The sequence below is a fragment of the Callithrix jacchus genome, chromosome 12 (assembly GCF_049354715.1).
Source record: "Callithrix jacchus isolate 240 chromosome 12, calJac240_pri, whole genome shotgun sequence".
Classification (NCBI taxonomy): domain Eukaryota; kingdom Metazoa; phylum Chordata; class Mammalia; order Primates; family Cebidae; genus Callithrix; species Callithrix jacchus.
This window is the reverse complement of record NC_133513.1, coordinates 22,717,641-22,742,447: the sequence shown is the minus strand read 5'-3', so window position 1 is coordinate 22,742,447 and position 24,807 is coordinate 22,717,641. Positions and strand designations below refer to the sequence as shown.

Here is a 24,807-nt window from a genome sequence, read left to right as displayed (position 1 = left end):
TTGCTTAGGCTGGAGTGCAGTGGTGCGATCATAGCTCACTACAGTCTCAAACTCCTGGGTTTAACTGTTCCTCATGCCTCAGCCTTCTGAGTAGCTAAAGCTATAGGCATGGGCCACCATGCCTGGGTAATTTCTTTTAAATTTTTGGAGACATGGGTTTTTACGGTGTTGCCCAGGCTAGTGTTGAACCCCTGGCATCAAGCGATCCTCCCACCTCAGCCTCCCAAAGTGTTGGGATTAGAGGCATGAGCCACGATGCCCGACTCCAGTCTTTTTATTTTTAGTCATTCTAGTGGGAGTGTAGAGGAATCTCTTCGTGGTTTTAACTTACATTTATTTCCCTGGCAGGTAAGGCTGTTGAGCACCTTCTCATGTACCTATTGTCCATTTTAAAAATTGGGGTGGGCCAGGTGCAGTGGCTCACGCCTGTATTTCCAGCACTTTGGGAGGCCCAGGCAGGCTGGATCACCTGAGGTCAGGACATCAAGACCAGCCTGGCCAACATGGATGGCAAATCACCAACCATCTCTGCTAAAAATACAAAAAAAAAAAAAAAATTAGCTGAGTGTGGTGGCATGTGTCTGTAATCTCAGCTACTCTACTTGGGAGGCTGAGGCAGGAGAATCGTTTGAACCTGGGAGGCAGAGGTTGCAGTGAGCTGAGATTACACCACTGCACTCCAGCCTCGGCAACAGAGTAAGACCATGTCTCTTAAAAACAAAACAAAAACTAAAAAAACCAAGATATCCAGGCGTGGTGACTCACACCTGTAATCCCAGTCAGTGCTTTAGGAGGCTGAGGTGGGCAGATCACGTGAAGTCAGGCATCTGAGAGCAGGATGGCTGACCTGGTGAAAGCGAGACTCTGTCTAAAAAAAATTGGGATGTTTATCTTTTTCTTACTGAAATTCTTTATATATTATGAATATGAGTCTTTTAATAAAGTTTTATCTCACTAAAAATTTACACACACACACACACACACACACACACACACACACACCAATGATCACTTCAACCAGCTAAAGTCATGTTGATCCTATTAGTGGAATAAAAGTAATTCCTTTTAATTTTAGAAAATGACCCCAGATGAGCAGCCTTCCCTTCAGTTTGGTTGGGTGGGGATGGAGGGTGGTGGTGTGGTTCCCTTGTTTCTTCTTCCCCCAGGATGGGCTGACAGTGACTCCACGTTAGCCTCTCATGGACCAGGGTGGAGATCGCCCCATCAGGCTGCTTTCCAGAGCTAGGCTCCCACAGCTCAGCTGCCTGCTTACTGTTTACCATGTTCTCCCATGTGGCAGCTTCCGGCGACTTGCAGATCCTGGGACACCAGTCTCATCCTGAGGGAGCTCACGGTCAAGGAGAAGAGTTAGGTCAACAAGCAAGGTGGTGGGATGTGGAGTGCTGAGTATGAGGGGTCTGCGAGGTCAGGATGCTGCAAGAGAAAGGCTGGAGGCCCCTCACTCTAGGTGGGTCCCAGGGAGCTGATGTTATTTGAGCTGTGGCTTGATGGGCGAGGAGGAGTCTCCAGGCAGAGGGGGCAAGAAGCACTGTTCAGGCAGGGGACTTGCTTTAGGGCTTCCCAGAAAGGGACAGTCTAGTGGCTGGAGAGTAGGGTGCGCTGGGGTATAGGGCAAGAGAATTAGATTAGACCCAGAAATGTCCCCTCACACAAAAGACAGAGTCTTTCCTTCCTCAGCTTCCATGGGGTCCTGGTACCGGGAATCGTGTTTCCTGCAGGTCACAGTGTTCCACCCCATCCTGCCCTCTGGGCCAAGCTTTGCTCAGTGAGTGGTCCTTTGCAGGATGACATTTCTGCTTAGATGAATCCTTTTTTTTTTCAGATGGAGTTTTGCTCTTTTGCCCAGGCTGGAGTGCAGTGGCATGATCTCTGCTCACGGCAACCTTCTGCCTTCTGGTTTCAAGTGATTCTCCTGCCTCAGCCTCCCAAGTAGCTGGGAATACAGGTGCCTGCCACCACACCCAGCAAATTTTTGTATTTTTAGTAGAGATGGGGTTTCACCATGTTGGCTAGGCTTGTCTCAAACTCCTAACCTTGTGATCTGCTTGCCTCAGCCTCCCAAAGTGTTGGGGTTACAGGCGTAAGCCACCGCGCCCAGCCCAGAATCATTATTTTTTAACTGCCAGCCCCCCACAACTAAAGTTATTATTGTCCACAAAATAGAGCATGCCACTTGGCTCTTAGTGCACACTCAGGCAGTGCAGGGTCTAGCCCCGCCCCTTACCTGAGAACACTCCTCTAGGAAAGCATGTCCTTTGGTTCTGCATCATTTTTCTTCTGGAGTTGGGATCTGGTGGGCAGGAAATGAAGAAAGATGGTCTCCCTGGTGCCCAGCTTTCTGGGCAGGAACCCTTGGAGCAAGGGTACCATGAAAGGAGCAGGCCCTTCTCGATGGAGTATGGGGTCTGCATGGGCTGTAGCCACATCGCAGGTGGGAGAGGCTGTGTGAAGCGCATACCTGAAGGATTTGGCCTGCCAGAGGAAGCTTCTGGCCTTGGTGATCTCCTTGGCCAGTCTCCTTAAATCGTCACCTTCAAATGGTGGCAGCGTAGGATCCTTGAAAAGGGGAAATGAGTGTGAAGTTTGATCCATTAAATAACTGGATGGGAGCTGAAAATCCAAAATCACCTCAGAGCTAATCAAATGTTGGCTTCCACCCAGTAAGGAAATCGTGTGGGCCTCTGCTTGTATATCTCCAGGGATGGGAAGCTCACTACCGATCAAGACAGTCATTCTGCAAAGGGGACACTTTGAAAGAAGGTGTCTGAGAGTCAGTGTAGGGAGGGGATGGTGGCAAAGCATCATGGTGTCAGAAACTGAGTGAAGGTGGCCCCAGTCTGGGCCAGTGAAACAGAAATGGCACAAGTTCCTTATCTCACTGCTATTCAGTAAAGTCTGCTCAGCTTTGTTTTGTTGTAGTAACATTTCTTCTGGTAAAATAGACTCATATGTGTGCTTTATATTTGTTTGATTTAAGAGATAGAGCCTCACCCTGTTGTCCAGGCTGGAGTGCAGTGGTGTGATCATGGCTTACTGTAGCTCCTGGGTTCAAGCTATCCTCTCACTTCAGTCTTCCAAGTAGCCATCCTGGCTACTTGACACAGGCATGTGTCACCACACCTGGCTGAGGCATGCTTTTTAAAAAATGTTGACTAGGCCAGGTGCAGTGGCTCACACCTGTAATCCCAGCACTTTGGGAGGTTGAGGTGGGTGGATCACAAGGTCAGGATTTTGAGACCAGCTTGGCCAACATGATGAAACCCTGTCTCTACTAAAAATAAAAAAATTAGCCAGGCAGGGTGGTGGGTGCCTTTAATCTGAGCTACTCAGGAGGCTGAGGCAGGAGAATTGCTTGAACCTGGGAGGTAGAGGTTGCATTGAGCCGAGACCATGCCATTGCACTCCAGCCTGGGTGACAGAGCGAGACTCTGTCTAAAAAAATGTTAACTAACAAAATTTTAGCACCTAGCCTTAAAAATACGTGTTTAGGGGACACCGTCGGGCGGTGGGGAGAGAAGCGGAGCCCTGGCCCCAAGTAATGTCGTCCTGGAGCCGCCTTGGAGGTCCTCCTCCCCACTAAGTGCCTCTTTGCATAGCACTGGTCCTGCCCCACTCTCTGGACCACTATAGCTAGACGGGCAATGGCAGGTTGGGGAGGCGCAGCATGACCCATTGGGCCAGCCTCTGGGAACAAGATCTGTCAGTTCGAGCTGGTTCTACTGGGGGAGGCTGCTGTGGGCAAATCCAGCCTTGTCCTCCACTTTGTCAAGGGACAGTTTCACGAGTATCAAGAGAGCACAATCGGAGCGGTCTTCCTCATACCGACTGTCTGCCTGGATGACTCAACAGTCAAGTTTGAGATTTGGGACACAGCTGGACAGGAGCAGTATCACAGCCTGGCCCCCATGCACTATCGGGGGGCCCAGGCTGCCATCGTGGTCTATGACATCACCAACACAGATACATTTGCACGGGCCAAGAACTGCGTGAAGGAGCTACAGAGGCAGGCCAGCCCCAACATCGTCATTGTACTTGTGGGTAACAAGGCAGACCTGGCCAGCAAGAGAGCCGTGGAATTCCAGGAAGCACAAGCCTATGCAGATGACAATAGTTTGCTGTTTATGGAGACATCAGCAAAGACTGCCATGAACGTGAATGAAATTTTCACGGCAATAGCTAAGAAGCTTCCCAAGAACAAGCCCCAGAATGCAGCTGGTGCTTCAGGCCGACACCAAGGTGTGGACCTCCAGAAGAGCAACCCAGCCAGCCGGAGCCAGTGCTGCAGCAACTGAGCCCCCCTTGCCTGCCCGCTGCCCCCACCTCCTCCGCCTGAACGACCCGACTGGAATCCACTCTAACCAATCGCACTTAATGACTTGGGCCACCACTGGGGGGGCAGGGGGGAAGGGTCCACCATGATTTCTTCATATAATTTTTTTTTTTTTTTTAAAGATGGGGTTTCACCATCATGGCCATGCTGGTCTTGAATTCCTGACCTCAGGTGATCCACCCACCTTGGCCTCCCAAAGTGCTAGGATTACAGGCGTGAGCCACTGTGCCCGGCTCTTCACATAATTTTGATCAGAGGCTGGAGTGAGGTATTCCACCTGCACCTTTCTGTACAAATACTCATTCAATTTTAAGTCTGAAGTCACTTTTTAAATATATATGATCTTCTGCTCTTCACACTTCCTTCCCTTTCTACTGCTCTCTCACTTTCCCTCACTGGGAGTAGCCACATGCTCCTGTCCCCCCTCACCCTTGTATATGGGGACAGCGGGGTCAGAGCAGCTACACTTTCTTTCCTTCCGGAGGAACAGCGGACCCAGCAAGAGCATCCACATCCTCATCCTGTTCGGAGTGGTCTTGGGTTTGGGCGGTGGGGTGGACCTTGGGAAGGGGCTTGGGAAGGGAGTAACAGCTGGCTGTCATCAGGCTGCAGCCCCCACCATGCCCCCGCCTCCCTGCTGGGGAAGCACAGCATTATCACAGCATTACTGTGACAGCCACGAACCCATTGCCCACAGCCCCTCCACCCTCAGTCACCCTGACCTCTGGCTCTGAGCCCTGTTTTGACCAAATCACGATGACAAGTATCTGGGGGTAGGTGGGTAAGGGAGGGAGTGGGAGGGGACGGAACCAACTTTTTCTCTATTTTGTATTGTGTGTTTTCTTCAGCATGCAACCAATCAGTATCTTGTCAATATAGTCAGCTGATCGACCTCAAAAAATAAAAAATAAAAGAATACATGTTAAATAAATCCCAGCACTTTGGTAGGCTGAGGTGGGCGGATCACTTGAAGTTAGGCGTTTGACACCAGCCTGGCCAACATGATGAAACCCTGTCTCTAATAAAAATATAAAAATTAGCACACCTGTAGTTCCAGTTACTCGGGAGGCTAAGGCAGAAGAATCACTTGAACCCGGGAGGTGGAAGTTGCAGTGAGCCGAGATTACGCCACTGCACTCCAGCCTGGGCAACAGAGCAAGACTCCATCTCAGAAAAAAAAAAAAACAAAAAACAAAAGGGTCAGGCCTGGTGGCTTGTGCCTGCAATCCCAGCACTTTGGGAGGCTGAGGTGGGAGGTTCACTTGAGCCCAGGAGTTGGAGAAGGAAACCCCACACCTGTTGATATTTTACTGAGCCGTTTGATATTTTACCTCATGCTCAGTTGCTCTGCAACCTACCTTTTCATCGATGAAGCCTTTGGTCAGCAGGCTGTGAATTTTGGAGAGTATGTCCTCACCCACAGGGCAGTGATAGCGTCCATTGGTGATGGAAGCCAGCTTTCTCAGGAACTCAACCGCAGCTCTGGAAGGAAGGGACAGAGGGCTGGGGGAGGGTTTCTGACCAGGCAAGTTCCTGTGACTCCCCAGGTCCATGGGGAACTGAAGTCTGAGGGCTTAAGTCAGCCTGGCAATGGGTGGTGGCTTGTGCCATGGAGACCACTGTTAGAACACCAAAGGACACTTTCCCTACCAGCTTATGGATGGTTATGGCAACTGCTGCTGCCTGAGGGAAGAAGAGTCCCCGTGTGAGTGTCGCCATTTAGCCTGGACCTCCCCAAAGCATACAGGCCGCACACTCCAGCCCCCATTTCTTTTTTTGTTGGGACAGTCTTAGTCTGTCACCCCTGCTGGAGTGACATCTCACTCCAGTGATCTTGGCTCACTGCAATCTCTGCCTCCCGGGTTCAGATGATTCCCCTCTCAGCCTCCTGAGTAGCTGAAACCACAGGCACCAGCCACCACACCTGGCTAATTTTTGTGCTTTTTTAGTAGAGACAGGGTTTCACCATGTTGGTCAGCCTGGTCTCGAACTCCTGACCTCAGGTGATCTGCCTGCCTCGGCCTCACAAAGTGCTGGGATTACAGGTGTGTGCCACCGTGCCTGGCCTAGCCCCCGTTTCTTTATGGGACATCTATCCAGTGCCAACTATGTGTTAAGCCTGTGAAGGACACACATATTACACTTATGGGGCTTATAGTTTAGACCAAGAGATAAAATATGTCCCTATGTAGTCTGTTTTGCTAATAATAAAGTTTTTTTTTTTTTTTTAAAGGAGCTGAGTCTGTCTTATCTGACATGTTTTTTTTACATTTTTATTTTATTTTGTAGAGATGGAGCCTTGCTATGATGTCTGGGCTGGTGTTAAACTCCTGGCCTCAAGCGATCCTCTCACCTCAGCCTCCCAAAGCACTGGGATTGCAGGCATGAGACACTGTGCCTAGTCACAGCATATGTTCTATAGTGATCGTTTATAAAAATAACCATGACGATGCTACATGAGTATTTTCCTCTCTAGTTTTTCCCCTAAATGTCCCCTAAATATTCACAAATGTTTTCACAGGGAAGAGTAGGAAGGAGACTGTGACATGACAGCGTGAATCCCATGCAAATGTGTTTCCAGGCTAGAGGACGTTGGAGGAGGGGGCCATTGATGGGAAATTTCTGAGAAAAGGAGTTTTCATTCTGTGGTGTGACATCTGCTTGGGCCCTCAAGAAAAACAATGCTTCTCTTTCTCTCTTTCTTTCCTTTCTCTCTTTCTCCCTTCCTTCCTTCTTTCTTTCTTTCTCTCTCTCTCTTTCTTTTTTGACAGTCTCACTCTGCTGCCCAGGCTGGAGTGCCATGGTGCAACCTCAGCTCACTGTAACCTTTGCCTCCCTGGATCGAGTGATTCTCATGTCTCAGTCTCCTGGGTAGCTGGGATTACAGAGGCACACCATCACATCTGCCTAATTTTGTATTTTTAGTAGAGACCTGGTTTCACCATGTTGGCCAGGCTAGTCTTGAACTCCTGACCTCAAGTGATCCACCTGCCTCAGCCTCCCAAAGTGCTGGGATTACAGGTGTGAGCCACCACGCCTGGCTGCTTCTCCCTTCTCCTAATTTCTGATGAGGGCCCAGGAGAGACCAGTGTCTATTTAGATTAGACACTAGATCAGGTGGGAAGCTTGGATCTCCCTGCTGAGATGTGTGGCCATGGAAAAAGAATAAAGCTCAGTGAGACTCCATATTGCTCACCTGTCTGAGCAGTTCAAGGAAATGGTGTGCACTTTCACATCTCTTTTCTCCCTGAGTCTTTGGACTTCGTTTAGGACAAGGCTGCAGCTTGTGTCTGGCTTTCCATCAGTCAAGAGGTACAATCCTTCCAGATCATGGAAACTGAAAGCCTTCTGAAAGAACACAGGAAGGCTGTCAGCCTCAGGGAAGAGGCTCATGCAGAAGGCGAGAATCAAATGCCTAAAGGTGGTGCCTGCTGTCGCCTCCACCAAAATGCAGTGATTGGATGCCACTGACTTGTCTAATAAGACTGAGAGACTCTCTTTTAGCCTCAGGCAGACCAAGGAAGCTGCTGAGGTTTAGGAGGAAGAGCATGGCTCCCTGCCTAGCTGGTTAACCCCAAGCAAGTCACTTAACCTCTCTGAACCCCTGTGTCTTCATCTTTTTTTTTTTTTTTTTTTTTTGAGATGGAGTTTCATTCTTGTTGCTCAGGCTGGAGTGAAATGGCACAATCTAGGCTTACTGTATCCTCCACCTCCCGGGTTCAAGCAGTTCTCCTGCTTCAGCTTCCCAAGTAGCTGGGATTACAGGTGCATGCCACCACGCCCTGCTAATTTTTAATATTTAGTAGAGATGGGGTTTCACCATGTTGGTCAGGCTGGTCTCAAACTCTTGACCTCAGGTGATCCACCTGTCTTGGCCTTCAAAAATTACAGGTGTGAGCCACCACGCCCGGCCTGTGTCTTCATCTATAATGTGAGAATACTGAGAATCCTTTTCTCACTGGGGTATTGGGAAGATAAAATGAAGTAGTGCTTTGTAAATTCTAAGGTGCTCTTTGTAAATCCTAAAGCATCGTGCGATATTAGCGTAGGGGATGATGGTATTTGTTTTGCATCAAGGTCGGGCTCCGTGGTGGGACTTGCCATCAATGCTTGCAAGATGGAGGTGCTGCCCTGAGCTTGCAGGTGGGTCACCCATTGCATAGCCTCATGACACGCTTCATCTGTGGTCTCCATCAGTGTGTCCTGCCACAACTGAAGGCCCTCTGCAAAGCTGAGCAGGTTAAAACTGGGGAGGAGGAAAAGAGGAGGTGAGGGGCAGAGAAGGGGAGAAAGAGATTGATTAGAACAGGCCTGTCTAGATTGAATTCAGGTAAGTTACTCTTATGAGGACTATTCTCTCCTGTCATTGAAGACCCCTGCAATGAGCCCCATGGCCCCTCAGGGAGAGGGCTATGGGGCCTCTTGAGAATGAGACACTGACAATTTTGATGCAGACAGGAATAGATTTAAATCCCAGCTCAAGCCAGACATGGTTGCTTGTACCTGTAATCCCAGTACTTTGGAAGGCCAAGCTGGGAGGATTGCTTGAGGCCAGGAGTTCAAGACCAGCCTGGGCAACATAGTGAGACCCCTATCTCTACAAAAAAAATTTTTTTTTTTTAAATTAGCCAGGTGTAGTGGTGTGCGCCTATAGTCCAATCTACTTGGGAGGCTGAGGTGGGAGATCACTTGAGCCCAGGAGGCTGAGGCTGCAGTGAGCTATGATCACACCATTGCACTCCAGCCTGGGTGACAGACTGGGAACATGTCTCAAAATAAAAAACTAAACGAAAATTAAAAAACAAACAAACAAACAAACAAACAAATCCTAGCTCAGCAAATGTCTTAACCTCTTGAGGTCCTAGCTTCCTTTTCTGAAAAATGGGGGCTGATAACAGCAACACCTCATGGGCTCATGGTGAAGGTTGATGAAATCATGCATGTAAAGCATTTGGTGCACAGAAAGTCCTCAATAAATGTGTACTTTAAGGCAAGAATAAGGCCTAGTCTAAGACGAGAGTCTCCTGTAGTCCCCTTAGGGTCAACCCTTCTGGATAGGGACAATAAACAGCTTCCTGCACTCAAAAATCAAGTTCACAAACATTTAAAGAATTAAATCTTTAAATAATTTAAAAAAATCAAGTTCAGCTGAAAGTCACACTTCAGGGCCACATGGTAGTTCCTTGCAATTGTCCCTAGGCCTGAAATGAATTTCTAAAGATTTCGTTTCTTTTTTTTAAGACAAAGTCTCACTCTGCTGTCTAGGCAGGAGGGCACTGGTGCCATCATAGCTCACTGCAGCCTCAGTCTCCTGGGCTCAAGTGATCCTCCCTCTTCAGCCTTCCAAGTAGTTGGGACTACAGTTGCATACCACCATACTCAGCTTTTTTTTTTTTTTTTTTTTTTTGAGATGGAGTCTCCTTCTGTTGCCCAGGCTGGAGTGCAGTGGTGCAATCTCTGCTCACCGCAACCTCTGTCCCCCGGGTCCAAGTGATCCTCCTGCCTCAGCCTCCTGAGTAGCTGGGATTACAGGCACACACCACCACACCCAGCTAATTTTTGTATTTTTAGCAGAGACGGGGTTTCACCATGTTGGTCAGGCTGGCCTCAAACTCCTGACATTATGATCTGCCTGCCTTGGCCTCCCAAAGTGCTGGGCTTACAGATGTGAGCCACCGCACCCAGCCCCAGCTAATTTTTAAATACTTTGTAGAGATGTAGTAATTTTAAATTACTTTGTTGCTGAGGCTGGTCTTGAACTCCTGAGCTCATGTGGTCTTCCTGCCTTGGCCCCCAAAATTGCTGGGATTACAGGTATGAGCCACCATGCCCGTCCTCTAAAAACGGCTTTCCTTCACAGCAGAGCAGAATACAGTGCTATTTCCTACTCAAATACATTATTCAGAAGAGCATCTCAGAAACTCCAGCCCTGTTGGCACTGAGAAGAGGGGGCACGCTTGGCCAGACAAGCCCTGGGAACTGTCCCTTTGATCTTTCTGATCCGCCCTCACCTCCTACCTGTCGCAGCGCTTCCGCAGCTGTTCCCAAATCAGCAGAACCAGCTCTGTCTTAACTTGCTGCAGGTAGGGGCCCATGGACCCTGATGTGTCCAGCAGAATGCATACTCTGTTCTCCAAAACGGTGCCAAACAGTTGGCGGCTCCCTGCTCCAAGACAGGTTGGGGAAGAGGAAGGCAGGGAGTGAGAGGTCCCTCCTCCTGGGTGGTTTCCCTCAATGTATCTATCAACTGTAAATTCTTGTGACACTTGTTGCCTGCCTGATCATTGATTGGATGTCACCCCACTGGGAGATGGCCTTGTGGTGCTGTGGGAGGGATCGATCATCCAAGGGCAGAGCTGGTCAGTGGCTTGAGCTTTGGGAGATGGAGATTTCAGCTCTGGCATTGTCTGTGATGAATTGCACAAGTGGTTATAATCCCCTGAGCTTGAGTTTCCCCATCCTTAAAATTAAGTGATTGGACTAAATAGTATCACAATATCCCTTTGAAACATTAGATAGTGTCGGGTGTGTAGTGGTAGGTGAGCTGGGGGACTCGTACTACAGAAGAAATTGCTGGATCTCTGGTCTTAAGTCACTGTTCCCAGGGGTAATGTAAACTGGGATGGAGAGAGGCTCACACCCTCTCAGTCCCAGCTCAGCCTCTGACCTAACAACTGTACCTGGAGCTTGCAGCTCCCACCAGAGGCTTTGGAAAGCAGCAGTCATCACTCCGCCTCTGCCCATGGACTGCTATACCAGGTCCTCCCACAGAGGACTGGACATAATGAATTTACATAGGACCCTGAGTAGCACACATAAAGTCACCTGTAGGATCTCTATATAGGACTCCCTTCCTCCCTCCCTCCCTCCCTCCGCCTATTACCCCCAGAAGTCCTCCAGGCCTCGTAGCCTGAATACCCTCCTGTCCATTTCTAGCTATTTGCCCAGCTTCTTGGGCTTGATGCTTCCCCTTATGCTCCTCCACCCTTCGTGGCGGTGGGCAGGCTCACCGGACAGCAGCCACTGCAGCCTCTGGACGTAGCATCTTAACACCTTCTCCACGCACCTGATGTACACCTCCATCTCCCTGGGCGTCCACTGAATGTGTCTCACCACTCCCTGGGTTAAGGCAAGTGGTGGCAAGCACCATCCCCATCAGTCATTTCTTCATATCCCCATCACCCTCTAAAATTGTTTACTCCACTGTGGTTCTTAAAACATTTGTTGGCTGGGCATAGTGGCTCATGCCTATAATCCCAGTGCTTTGGGAGGTCAAGGCAGGAGGATCACTTGAGCCCAGGAGATCAAGACCAGCCTGGGCAACATAGGGAGACCTTATCTCTACCCAAAAAAAAAAAAAAAAAAAATTAGCTGGTGTGGTGGAATGTGCCTGTGGTCCCAGCTGCTTGGGGGAGGCTAAGGTGGGAGAATTGTCTGAGCCCAGGGAGGTGGAAGCCACAGTGAGCTGTGATTGTACCACTGCACTCCTGTCTGGGTGACAGAGCAAGATCCTATCTCAGAAAACAAACGGACAAACAAAAACCCACAAAAGAAAACCATCTGTTCAGTATCTATTTTTTGTTTAAAGCTGTTTTTCTTTTATTAAACTAGTAAGTTTGTGATTCTACAAAGGAGTAGGGAGTTAGGATGGTTTTTTTTTTTTTTTGGCAAATGTAGTTGCTATATTAATAAAAACCATAATAATCTCTAATTTTTTTTTTTTGAGACAAAGTCTCATTCTGTTGCCCAGGCTGGAGTGCAGTGGTGTGATCTCAGCTCACTGCAGCCTTTGTCTCCTGGGTTCAAGCGATTCTCCTGCCTCAGCCTCCTGAGTAGCTGGGACTACAGGTGCATACCACCACCCCTATATAATTTTTGAATTTATAGTAGAGATAGGGTTTTACTATGTTGGCCAGGGTGGTCTAGAACTCCTGACTTCAGGTGATCTGCCCACCTCGGCCTCCCAAAGTGCTGGAATTATAGGCGTGAGCCACCACACCTAGCCAATAATCTCTAAATATTAAAATAGAAAACCCTTAGCAGTGGGGTAAGAGGTTCATAAATTTTGAACTGAAAGATGACTCTGGGTGGAGAAGGGCAGCATGCTAGAATGACCCTAAGTTCCTCTAGCGAATAATTTTGAATTTTGTGGCTATTTTTAAGTTTCCCCTATTCTTGACAATGTAGGATAATAGGGCAAGGAGAGAAAAGATCAGATTTTCATTCTGTACTAAATTTACTTGTTCCAGTGTCAAAGCAATAAAAAATCACCCCAAAATTAGAAAATAGAGAAGAGAACCCTTCACTTCCTATTATGACTCCTATTTGCTGCCATAACAGAACCATCATCAGTACTGGGGTATAGCGTTCTTATGGGTAAACACTTCAGCCACGACCCAATGTTCTCAGCAATTGCTTCTTTTTCTTATCTTATCTTTTCGTTTTTATCTTGTAAGAGACGGGCTCTTGCTCCATGGCCCGCGCTGGAGTGCAGTGGCATGATCATGGCTCACTGTAGCCTTGAACTCCATGACTCAACTAATCCTCCCACCTCAGCCTCCCAAGTAGCTGGGACTATAGGCATGCAGCTACACCTAGCTAATTTAAAACAATTTTTTTTGTAGAGTCTTGCTATATTGCCCAGACTGGTGTCAAACTCTTCGGCTCAAGCAATCCTCCCACCTCAGCCTCCCAAAGCACTTGGTATCACAGGCATGAGCCACTACGTCCAGCCTCAGCAACTGTTTCTAATTCTCTTTCCAGTGAGTCCATCTAACTCTGGAATGGGATCTTAGGCCCCCTGGGAAGTTGGCTTTTCTTCCAACAGGATTTTATGTCTCCTATTTGGTGAGGGGAATCCCACTTTGGGGAGGGAGGCAGTTCTTACAAGCATAAATAGAGGCCACAGTGCCCTACACTGCTCTCTGCCATTTGCAGCTGAGTTGGGGGAGGGGAAAAAAAGACAATGAAAATTGACTTACATGGATCTCAATGCTGGGGAAGATGCTGCAGTGTCTGGCTGATGATGACCTCTGTCCTGACTTTTGATGAGTGCAGTTGGGACCCATGCATCTGGAAATCTCCAGCTTCAATTTTTTCAGCCCATATTTTGCCACCCACTTTAGAATAAAGAAAATACCGATTACCTTAGGTAATTCAGACTTGAGTGAATGACCATCTGACTAGTCTATGAGAATGTCATGTTTGAAACCTGTATGATGTTTGAAATGTGGGGTTCCTAGGTCCTCACTGAGCATCCATCCTGTGTAGATTCCTTCCCTGGCTCTGGGGGAGAGGTGCACAAGAAATATGGCGGTGGGCAGGCTGGGCACGGTGGCTCACGCCTGTAACCCCAGCACTTTGGGAGGCCAAGGTGGGTGGATCACCTGAGGTCAGGAGTTTGAGACCAGCCTGGCCAACATGGTGAAACTCTGTCTCTACTAAATAAAAAAAATTAGCTGGATGTGGTGGTGCATGCCTGTAGTCTCAGGTAGTTGGGAGGCTGAGGCAGGAGAATCATTTGAACCCAGGAGGTGGAGGTTGCAGCAAGCCAAGATAGTGCTACTATACTCCAGCTGGGGCAACAAGAGTGAAACTCTGTCTCAAAAACAAAAAACGAAATACAGAGGGTGAAAAACAAAATCTATTGAGCACCTCCCAAACCCTAGTTTAGTGGACATCATTGCTGTGCCAACATCCATTTAAACCCCACCCATAACATTTGAATGGAAAGCCCTGATTGGTCTAGAGCTCAGACTCTAAACCAATTAGGATAATCTCAGCCTCCTTGTCACAACTAGGGACACAAGAATGGGCAGGCTCAAAGCAGCCAGGGGTGGCAGCCAGGATCAGCACAATCAGAACCAAGCTCAGGCTTTTGTTGAATAGTTGTGGAACAGCCATCCCCTTGTGCACAAGAAGGGGGGTTTCTGTTGATTTCTCTTTAATGAATCTGCACATCAATCTTACTTGACCGGCACAACTGTCCTTATTTTACAAAGGCGGCAAGATTGAGCGTAGCTTGGTGACTTACTCAAGCTTACTTACTTCCAGGTAGGAAGTAGCAGACCTAGACTTTGAATTTAGGTCTATTTAACCCTCATCCCATCTGGCACAGTAAGCAATTGTTCTTAGCAGGTTTGTCCTCTTTTTTTTTTGGAGACAGAGTCTTTGTCGCCCAGGCTGGAGTGCAGTGGTGCAATCCCAGCTCACTGCAACCTCCACCTCCCAGTTTCAAGCAATTCTCATGCTGTAGCCTCCCGAGTAGCTGGGACTATAGGTGCGTGCCTCTGTGCTTGGCCAATTTTGTATTTTGAGTAGAGATGGGTTTCACCATGTTGGCCAGGTGGTCTCAAACTCCTGACCTCAAGTGATCCACCTATCTCAGCCTCCCAAAGTGCTGGGATTAGAGGCATGTGCCACCATGCCCACCTGTCCTCATTTCTGAGAATGCCCACCCTGCTAGAAGTAACGGTTGGATGAAGGAATTGCTCTATCACTTAGTGGGCATGTGCTGGTAGAGGTGACTTAATACCTCTTGGCTTGAGCAAACTGTATCCTTTCTGGGTAAGTCCATAGAAGAGCTAGTTCTTCTCACACCCCTTCCTTGAGGGTACTTCTTGTACACCGAGCCTATGAGAAGCAGAGTAAGGTCATTGCTCTAGTTTGGATGCTTGATTCCTTGAAAAGAGTCCTTAGGTTGAAATTTGATCCCCGATGTTGGAGATAGGGCTGAATGAGATAGGGCTGGTGAGAGGGTGGGGAGCGAGTGAGTTCTCCCTCTATTAGTTGCAACAAGGGCTGGCTGTTAAATGAAAGGCTGGCACCTCCCCATTCTCTTCCTTCCTCATTCTCCAAGTGATCTCTGCACATGCCAGCTTCCCAACGCCTTCTGCCGTGGTTGGAAGCAGCCTGAGGCTCTCACCAGATGCCCAAACTTCCAGCCAGCAGAACCCTGAGCCAAATAAACCTCTTTTCTTTATAAACTACCAAGCCTTGGGTATGCCTTTATAGCAGCCCAAATGAACAAAGTCACCCTGTGCACTTCTCTTCCCTCTCCCTGAATCTCCCACTGCTCCCTTTTTCATGCCAATTTCTCTGCCAATCAAGTCAGTTGTAAAAGTCCTTAGTGCAATTTGCTGAGTGGTAGAAAGGGAGGCTGCTGGGTGGATGGGGAAAGGCAGCATGGGACCTCCCACCTAGCAGTAAATTGTTCTTGGGATCTGCACCATTTCACAGCAGTCAATCAGACTGGCCCAAGTGAATCATCTCCATCCCTTCCCATTTGCCCATCTGAGAATTGTAGCTCAGTTTTTGAGCTACAGAAACTGCCCCTTAGTGGACAGAGCTGGAGTGCCCAAGGGTCACAGGAGGTCTCATCTTCAATCTTGACTTTCCTCATTCCCTGCTTGTTGTAAGACTTTGCATGTCCATTTCCCGGGGCTGGGAGAACTGAGTTGTTTGAGGACAGGCTTGCTCCAGAGGCTGCCCTTACAGTACCTGCTGTCCTTACAGCTCCCCCAGGACCAGGGGGCTGTCCAGACACCTGCGTAGCCTCCAACTTACCCACGTTATTCCCTGTCTCTGTGTAGAACAGTGAAAGAGATGTCTCCGCTTCCCTTGACCTGGTTTTCCTCCTCCGTTCCATCATCCCTTCTTTCACTGGCTGGGCTGCAGCTGAGGAACATTTGGCTTCTTGGCTGGAGCAGCTGTGTGCATTCTTGTGATACAGCTGTCCAGCCTGGCTCAGAGACATTCAAATTCAGCTATACTCCAGCCCAGGAAATGGGGCTCCAAGATGGCTTCAAGTCACCTCATGTCCCCACCCTAGGCATCTGGCTTTGCTTGGATCAGAAATAGCTATAGCTACCATTTACCAAGTCCAGATCTTTCTCTGGCATTGTGCTAAGTGCTTTGAGTATGCTGTCTCGATTCATCCTCATGGTCCCCCAGTTTACAGATGAGGTAAATGGGACTCCATTAGTAAGAACCAGGACAATGATTCTTCCTGGTCCTGCTGACTCCAGAACTCTGCTCTGAGCCACTCTGCCGTATTTTTGACATTAGAAATAAGATACACGGTCTTAGGTTCTATGAGCTGAGTACTTACATAAAGATTGTGAAGGCCTGTTACCGCTAGAAGCACATGATCCTTAGCCTCCAGAGCCTGAGTTCCTTTGTCAGTACAATAGGAAGTGGTGGAGTACAGAGTATTGATTGTTATAAGCTTTAAAGGGGAGAATCTTAGCAGATGGGCTGGCACGTGATCAAGACTCAGGTCACTGATCATTTTAGTTACTATCATTATTGCTATTATGATTATTTTAAGAGATGTGGTGGGCATGGTGGCTCACACCTGTAATCTCAGCACTTTGGGAGGCCGAGGTGGGTGGATTGCCTGAGCTCAGGAGTTGGAGACCAGCCTGGGCAACATGGCGAAACCCTGTCTCTACTAATAATACAAACAATTAGCCAGGCACGGTGGCATGCACATGTAGTCCCAGCTGCTCAGGAGGTGGAGGCATAAGAATTGCTTGAACCCAGGAAGGAGAGGTTGAAGTGAGCTGAGATCATGCCACTGTACTCCAGCCTGGGCGACAGAGTGAGGCTCTGCCTCCAAAGAAAAAAAAGAGACAGGGTCTTGGTCTTGTTCTGTCACTGAGGTTGGTGCAATTATAGCTCACTGTAGCCTCAGACTTCTGGGCTCAAGCAATCCTCCCACCTTAGCCTCCTGAATAGCTGGGGGACTACAGGCATGCACCACCACGTCTGGGTTTTTCTTTTTTTTTTTTTGGTAGCGGTGGGGTCTTGCTATGTTGTCAAGGCTTGTCTTGAATTCCTGGCGTCAAATGATCCTTCCACTTCAGCCTCCAAAAATGCTGGGATTACAGGCACGAGCTTCCACACCTGGCTCCAGTTACTATCATTATTAACACATGCCTCAGTCATGATTGTGATCATGCCTTACCTGGTGAGATGCCAGCTCTGCTGCTGAGTGGACGCCATTTCGGAGATTTCAAGGGGAGGCTCTTCTCTCTGTCAGGGTCATCTTTAACGCTCTAGAAAACAGGCGGTCTTTCCCATCAGAGGAGTGTTTCCTGAGGCAGGCAGGACCCCAGTTACCCTGACTTCAGTCTGTCAATCAGGAGCTTTTATAGGGAGGAGCCAAAGGGAGAGGACTCCTCAGTCAGGTTTGGTGCCTTTCCTATAGCAGATTCAGAGGGGTCTCTGGGTTTTGAGGTGAAAAAGTGTGGGTGTGTGCATGTGTGTATATGTGTCACACACACAGACACACACACACACAGACACACACAAACACACACAGCAGGAGGTGTGCCTGTATGTGTGCATGTGCTTCTAGTATGTATGCGTGTGCACATGTGTGTGTGATAAGAGTGAGAAAGCTGCTAGTGAGAGAGCTCTGGGGGGTTTGCCAGAACTTTCTTCATCAGTTACCTGCCCGTCTTCCTAAAAGATTGGGATGTCTGGGCCTCCAGCATGACAACAGAAATTTAGGTAACTTCTGTGCCTTATCAGGCACCTCAGTTTTAAAAGAAGAGCTTCTTCATTCCCAGCCACAACTGGAGTGTGGTGGTCATTAAACAGTCACTCTCTGGGAAGCACCCACCCTGGTTTCAGGGGGCATTCAGGAAGCACTAAAGGCTCAAGAGGCAGCCCCTGAGGAGGTGGTGAAGTGCCTGAGCTGGCTCCTGAAGCCAGGTGGAGTTCCCTGAATGAGGGCACAGCCTGCTTGCACAGGCTCTCCCAGAAAGGCAGCCCTTTGGCTGGGAACTAGCTACTTACTCTCTGGGATGGATTTCCACATTCTGAACATGGGCTGTGCTCACTGGGTCTGAGTCATACAATGCTGAGGGACTCATAGCTGTCCCTCCCTGTCTGCTCACAAGCACAGGTGCCTCTGGGGTCTTTCTGTTAGAGCCCCTTCTGACTGCCAAGGTGGATCGGTATTTTATGGAGGACAGAATTGACAGGCTGTGAATGGGGATAAACCCCTAGTAGGCGCAGCTCACCCTTAGGCTCCTATCAGGCCCCTGCAAAGTCTTGGGTGGCAGCAAGAATAGCCCTTAGAGACCCTGATTCCTTTGCCCCTGAGAGACTCTCCAGGATAAGCCATCAGATGAAACAGGTGGGTGTCAATTCTGTGGCAACCTCAGTAGCAGGGTAGGGAGAAGCCTGGGATAGGCTGGCAGAGCCAAGGGTGGGATGGGGGAGGCCAGAGGAGCCCCAGAGCTGAGGAGCAGGCCCCCTGGGGGAGATTTTCCCCCTGGAGGCCTGGGCAAGAGACACCCACCCCTATCCCTGCTGTCCCCAGCCATTTTAAGACCCAGGAAAGATCAGAAGACAAACAGGAAACCAAATCCTCCGATTGTTATTAGGGAGGGGAGTCAAACCATTCTGGACCCCAAGGGAGTGGTGGGCCTGGGAAGGCCGAACTTCTTGGGCTGACTTCTTTGCTGAAGCGTCTTTGGTTTTTCTTTTGGGAGGGCTGCACTTCCCAGTTCTTTTCCTGAATGGTTCTTCAGGGAGGCCATGAGGAAGGCACACTGCGGTGGGATCAGGAGGGTCAGTGGCACCCCCAGCCACTGTGGACACACACACACACACACACACAAACACACACAGCAGGAGGGACTGCATCCACTGGAACCTCTGACATCCCCTGGACTCCTCTTTTTGTCTCTAGAAAGTAACCTGGGGCTGAGAGGGCTGAGGACCAATCCTATGAACAACAGTAAGGGCCAGGTATGGGGGTCTGCGATGCACAGGCCCTGGGCTAGTGAAAGCCTGAGGGTCTCCAACCCTCATGCCGACAAGTTATGTCAGCTACGCTGGTAGGACAGGTGCTGTCATCTCCCATTTTGCAGATGAGGAAACTAAAGCTCGGAAGCTGCCATCACAGAGTTAACAAGAATTCTGGACAAAAAATATAGTTACCACGAAGCACTGATCAGACTGCACATAGCCCCGCTTCTTTGTAACTGAAAGTCACATGGCACCAGATCCTGACTGTTCGCATCCCTGTTGTTCCTCTAGGTAGAATTTCTGACGTCAGAACCACAAGACTTTTGTTTAAGAATGGCCTAAGATGTTTTTCAGGCCCAAATTCCAGCAACGCATCTGATGCCAACCAGTTTGAAGACCCCCAGAGGAACAGGAACAGCATGAGAACACAGCTTCTTCATCTCCCCAACCTATGACTTCAGCCTGCACCCAACTAGTCAGTGATATTCACTCCAAAACCCTTAAAAACCCTAACGCCAAGTTCCTTGGGGAGATGGATTTGAGGTTCCCTCTCATCTCTTCCTTTGGCAGCTCTATGATTAAACTTCTTTCTCTGCTGCAACCCAGTGTCAGTGTATCGACTTGCCACGCATATCTGGCAACAGATCTATTACGGTCACAGCTCTGTGAGCTTAAGGTTCTCATCTAAGGCCACCTTACCAGTGTGTAGAGAAACTTCAATTCAAACCAGGTGGGTCTGGTTCCAAGGCCAGCACCCTGCCATTGTGAGACACTGTGGCCTCCACTCCAAATTCCAGCAACGCAGCTGATGCCAACCAGTTTGAAGACCCCCAGAGGAACAGGAACAGCATGAGAACACAGCTTCTTCATCTCCCCAACCTATGACTTCAGCCTGCACCCAACTAGTCAGCGATATTCACTCCAAAACCAATGTGGGCCGGTCAGCTCACCACCGGTCAGCTCACCACATGCCATGGCTGATTCCAGATGCTGGCAGACTCATGGTGTAAAACTCAATGCCTTTTGCCCACCATTTCCCCAGCAAGTATTCTCAATCAAAGCTCCAGAAGACACCATTCAAAGGTAAATAAGGACCTTCTGGAAAGGTGGATTAAGCTGTCATTGCCCATTAACACTATATGAATGAATGAGTTTATCAGATGAGGGAATGGAACTATGTGCACCTGAGGAGAAGGGATATTTATTCATTTATCTGAGTCTTGCGCTGTTGCCACGCTGGAGTGCAGTGGTGCGATCCTGGCTCACTGCAATCTCCACCTCCTGGGTTCAAGTGATTCTCCTGCCTCAGCCTCCCATGTAGCTGGGATTACAGGCACGTGCCACCACACCCAGCTAATTTATTTATTTATTTTTTTAGTAGAGACAGGGTTCAGGGTTACACCATGTTGGCCAGGATGTCCTCTCCTGGCCACATACGCATGGCAAGTCTCAATCTCCTGATCTCAGGATCCACCCACTTCGGCCACCCAAAGTGCTGGGATTACAGATGTGAGCCACTGTGCCCTGCCTGGAAGGGATATTTCAAAAGCACCCAAAGGGCCCCTTTCAGGGAAGATGGTACAGGCATGCAGGTGGAGCCACACATCTGTAGATCCAGTGGCCACAGAGGAATAGAAGGTGGAGACATGGCCCTGCCCTCCCAGGAGTCCACAAATCCAGTCTGGGAGGTGAGTCGTTCTGCAAGTGGTGGAGTCCAGGAGTCCCCTTCACAGACTCCTCCACTCTACTGCCTTGACCACGGCCTTGCTACGCACCCTCTGTCCATCACTGTGGCTTGAACTGTCCCAAATCTCCATCTCCAGCCATGTCTTTTCTCACCTGCCTGTCGGGTACCCTCATTTGTTATCTCGAAGGCTGCGCTAACTCACCCTGTCCCAGACCCGCCTTCCCTGTACCTCTCCATCCTTCCATGGGTTCTTTCTCCTGTCTTCCCTATCTTGGTCAATGGTATCATTATCTCCTGCATGCCCCAGTGAGGAGCATGGGGCTCACTCTCTCACACTGCATGTTCAATCACTTGCAAGTCTGGGGAATTCTTCCTTAGATAGTAATTGCTCTTCACGTTTTCTGGCACCTAGCTACCTCTCTCATTGTATCTTGTCCTGCTCAACTCCCCTCTCTGTGGAAGTAACATTTTACTGGTCTAAACTAATAGGCTAGGTGCGGTGGCTCCTGCCTGTAATCTCAGCACTTTGGGAGGCTGAGGCAGGTGGATCACCTGAGGTCAGGAGTTGGAGACCAGCCTGACCAACATGGTGAAACCCTGTCTCTGCTAAAAAAAAAAAAAAACCCACAAAAATTAGCAGGGTGTGGTGGTGGACACCTGCAATTCCAGCTGCTTGGGAGGCTGAGACAGGAGAATTGCTTGAACTCGGGAGGTGGAGGTTGCAGTGAGCCAAGATTGCACCACTGCACTCTAGCGTGGGTGACAGAGTGAGACTTCATCTCAAACAAACAAACAAAAGAAACCCCAAAAAACCAAAAACCAAAAACAACAGAAAACCCTAACTAATAACAAAGAGCAAGCCATGGAAGGTCTGGGATGCAAAGGACAGAGGAAACAGCAGGTGCAAAGGCCCTGAGCTTAGGAATGAGTTTAGCAATGAGCTTCATGTGTTCAAGGAACCAAAGGAGGCCAGGATGTGCAGCATACACACCTAAAACCAATGGCTTCTAGGAGACACTTGTTTCATCTGCAGCCTTGGGTCTCAGTGGACTAGGACATGAAGGGGGAAGCTGACGTGGGATGAGGTGTGTCCCCCAAAAGGACATGTTGAAGTCTGAACCCCCAGGACCTGTGCATGTGGCCTTACATAGAAATAGGGTATTTGCAGATGTAATAAAGATATAAATTAGGGTGAGGTCATATTGGGGTAGGGTGGGCCCCTGATCTGTTCCGATTGTTGCCCATGTAAAAGGAAAAGGGACACAGCTGGAGGGAAAAGAGCCATGTGAAGACAGAGGCAGGGACTGGAGCTGTGCTCGTCAAGCCAAGGCATGCCAGAGATTGCTGGTGACAAGGACTCCCTCCCTGACCAGACTTTAGCCAGACTCCTCTAAACCATCTTCTCAATGAGGCCTTGACCTTGGCCTGCTGAACTCAGTTTTGGCAAAGAATTCTGCTAAGTCAGTCTAGTGAGACCTGTCCCATCCTCGATAGCCAATCAAGTTCTTCATCTCCCATCTGAGATATCTTTTTTTTTTTTTTTTTTTTGAGATGGAGTCTCGCTTTATCACCAGGCTGGAGGGCAGTGGCTCGAGCTCGGTTCATTGCAACCTCTTTCTCATGGATTCAAGTGATTCTCCTGCCTCAGCCTCCTGAGTAGCTGGGACTACAGGTGCGTGCCACCACGCCCAGCTAATTTTTGTATTTTTAGTAGAGACGAGGTGTCACTGGGTTGGCCAGGATGGTCTCGATCTCTTGACCTCGTGATCTGCCCGCCTCGATCTCCCAAAGTGCTGGGATTACAGGCATGAGCCACCACTCCCAGTCAGTATCTTTTTTAAACATTCTTTAATACAGATGGGGTTTTGCCGTGCTGCCCAGGCTGGTCTCAAATTCCTGGGCTCCAGCAATCAGCCAGCTTCAGCCTCCCAAAGTGTTGGGATTACAGGTGTGAGCCGCTGTGCCCAGCTCTATTTTTGATGCCTAAGCCCTTGGTCTGCCTTTAGCAAGGGCCCTGTTTAGTAAGAATCCTTTTACCTATTATATCTCTCCTGTTCTCTTAGTAATTTTTCATCCAGCAACTCCGCTCATTGGCTATAAATCTCCAGCTATCTTTGCTATTACTTGGAGTTGAGTTCAGTCTCTCTCCCCTATTGCAATAGTCTTAAGAAAAGTCTTCCTTGCCATTTTAAGAGAACAACCAGTGCGGTTAAAACAATAACAACCACCACCACCAAACACCAATTGCTACCAGCAGCCAGAAAGGGGCAAGGAAAGATTCTACCCAGAGGCTTCAGAGGGAGCACGGCCCGGCTGACACCTTGAATTCGGACTTCTAGCCTCTGGAAGTGAAAGAATCAGTGGTTGCTGTTTTAAACTGTCCAGTTTGTGGCAGTTCTAGTAGCCCTAGGAAATGAATACAGAAGGCACTGCAGTCATTGGCGCTCACCCAGGGAATACCTTTTGGGAGTAGTTGAGAGCCTTTTCCATCTCAGACATGATGGAGTTGATGTCATCACTCTCATAAATGCCTGGAAACAAAGCACATCGTGAGCATGGGAGACAGGGTGTGGATCCTGGCAAGTGTCCCCATCATCTGGATACTAGAAAGCCACCTGGAGGTGACTCGAGGGCTGGGCGTGGTAGCTCACTCTTGTAATCCCAGTACTTTGGGAGGCTGAGGAGGGAGGATTGCTTGAGGTTGGGAGTTCAAGACCAGCCTGGGCAACATAGTGAGACCCCTTTTCTATCAAAAAATTTTAAAAATTAGTCGGGTGTGGTGGTGGACACATGTAGTCCCAGCTACTCAGGAGGCTGGGGTGGGAGAATTATTTGAGTTCAGGAGGTTGAGGCAGCAGTGAACTATGACGGCACCATTGCACTCCAGCCTGGGTGACAGAGGGAGACCCTGTCTCTAAGAAAAAAATGTTGTTTTGTGTACCATGTACAACTACCTTGCCAACCATGTGCCATGAACATACCACCCTTCAAAAAACAATCTAAGGGATGTTTAGGGTGCCTGCTAACTGACATCTAAAATATATATGTTTTTAATTTTTAATTTTTTTCTGTAGAGGTGGAGTCTTGTTATGTTGCCCAGGATGGTCTCGAACTGTCCTCAAGCAACTGCTTGCCTCGACTTTCCAAAGTGCTGAGATTATAGGTGTGAGCCACCATCTGACCCATAATATACTGTTAGAGTTTTACTTTTTTTTTTTTTTTTTGAGACAGAGTCTTGCTCTGTCACCCAGGCTGGAGTGTAGTGGCATGATCTCTGCTCATTGCAACCCCCACTTCCTGGGTTCAAGTGATTCTCCTGCCTCAGCCCCCCAAGTAGCTGGGACTACAGGTGTGCGCCACCACACCTGGCCAATTTTTTGTATTTTTAATAGAGATGGGGTTTCACGGTGTTGGCCAGGCCGGTCTCAAACTTCTGACCTCAAGTGATCCAGCGGCCTCGGCCTTCCAAAGTGCTGGTGTGAGCTACTACGCCCGATCTACTTTTTTTAACTTAAAAAAATTGCAGTAAAATATATATATATGACATAAAACTTACGATTTCAATCATTTAAAAGTGTACAGTTTGGTGGCATTAAGTGCATTCACTTTGTTATGCAACCATCACTGTTATCTATCTTCAGAAGAGCAGTTTTACATTTTAAGATGTGATTTTTACAAGCTGCTTTTCTGGAATACATCTGTGGTCTAAGGGAGCTATGCTGGTGCTGAGACAACTATTTGGAATGAGCTGAAGGGACAAGGAAACACTCACGTACCTGTGTCTCCAAACCAGTGGAAGCGGCCACCTGCAGCCCGGGTGACCTCCCGGTAGGCAGCGGCTGTGTCGGTGCGGCTGGCATAGCAGGCAGGGGGCGTGGTGTCCATCTTTGGCTCACCCACATAGAAGAGACACACATTCAGCTGGAGGTCACAGCCGCCACAGGCCTCGGCCATGTAGGCGCTGAGTGTAGGCTGGTGGGGAAGAGAAGGCAGGAGGGGCTCACGG

At 48.8% G+C, this 24,807-nt stretch overlaps 1 protein-coding gene and 1 pseudogene across 16 annotated transcripts in view; one reads left to right on the top strand and one right to left on the bottom strand.

Moving 5' to 3' along the window:
- Window positions 1-24,807, bottom strand: part of VWA3A (von Willebrand factor A domain containing 3A) — a 71,096-nt gene that overhangs the window by 4,915 nt on the left and 41,374 nt on the right. For 8 of the 15 annotated variants that reach the window (XM_078344853.1, XM_078344864.1, XM_078344856.1 and 5 more), the window contains 14 exons: window positions 24,578-24,773; window positions 23,262-23,332; window positions 18,763-18,915; window positions 17,319-17,409; window positions 15,917-16,027; window positions 14,886-14,983; window positions 13,333-13,470; window positions 11,362-11,470; window positions 10,370-10,514; window positions 8,453-8,597; window positions 7,548-7,699; window positions 5,710-5,833; window positions 2,480-2,577; window positions 1,033-2,311 (listed from right to left, as the gene is read on the bottom strand). In XM_078344853.1, coding sequence (XP_078200979.1) covers window positions 2,260-2,311; window positions 2,480-2,577; window positions 5,710-5,833; window positions 7,548-7,699; window positions 8,453-8,597; window positions 10,370-10,514; window positions 11,362-11,470; window positions 13,333-13,470; window positions 14,886-14,983; window positions 15,917-16,027; window positions 17,319-17,409; window positions 18,763-18,915; window positions 23,262-23,332; window positions 24,578-24,773 — 1,683 coding nt within the window. In that variant the 3' untranslated portion in view covers window positions 1,033-2,259. Of the gene's footprint in view, window positions 1-1,032; window positions 2,312-2,479; window positions 2,578-5,709; window positions 6,035-7,547; window positions 7,700-8,452; window positions 8,598-10,369; window positions 10,515-11,361; window positions 11,471-13,332; window positions 13,471-14,885; window positions 14,984-15,916; window positions 16,028-17,318; window positions 17,410-18,762; window positions 18,916-23,261; window positions 23,333-24,577; window positions 24,774-24,807 lie in introns of those variants that run through there. The other 7 variants (XM_078344865.1, XM_078344858.1, XM_054242666.2 and 4 more) reach the window with 6 other exon arrangements.
- LOC103796583 (ras-related protein Rab-5C pseudogene) lies at window positions 3,570-4,416 on the top strand (annotated as a pseudogene). Its single transcript, XR_013524714.1, has one exon. The product of XR_013524714.1 is annotated as a ras-related protein Rab-5C pseudogene (transcript).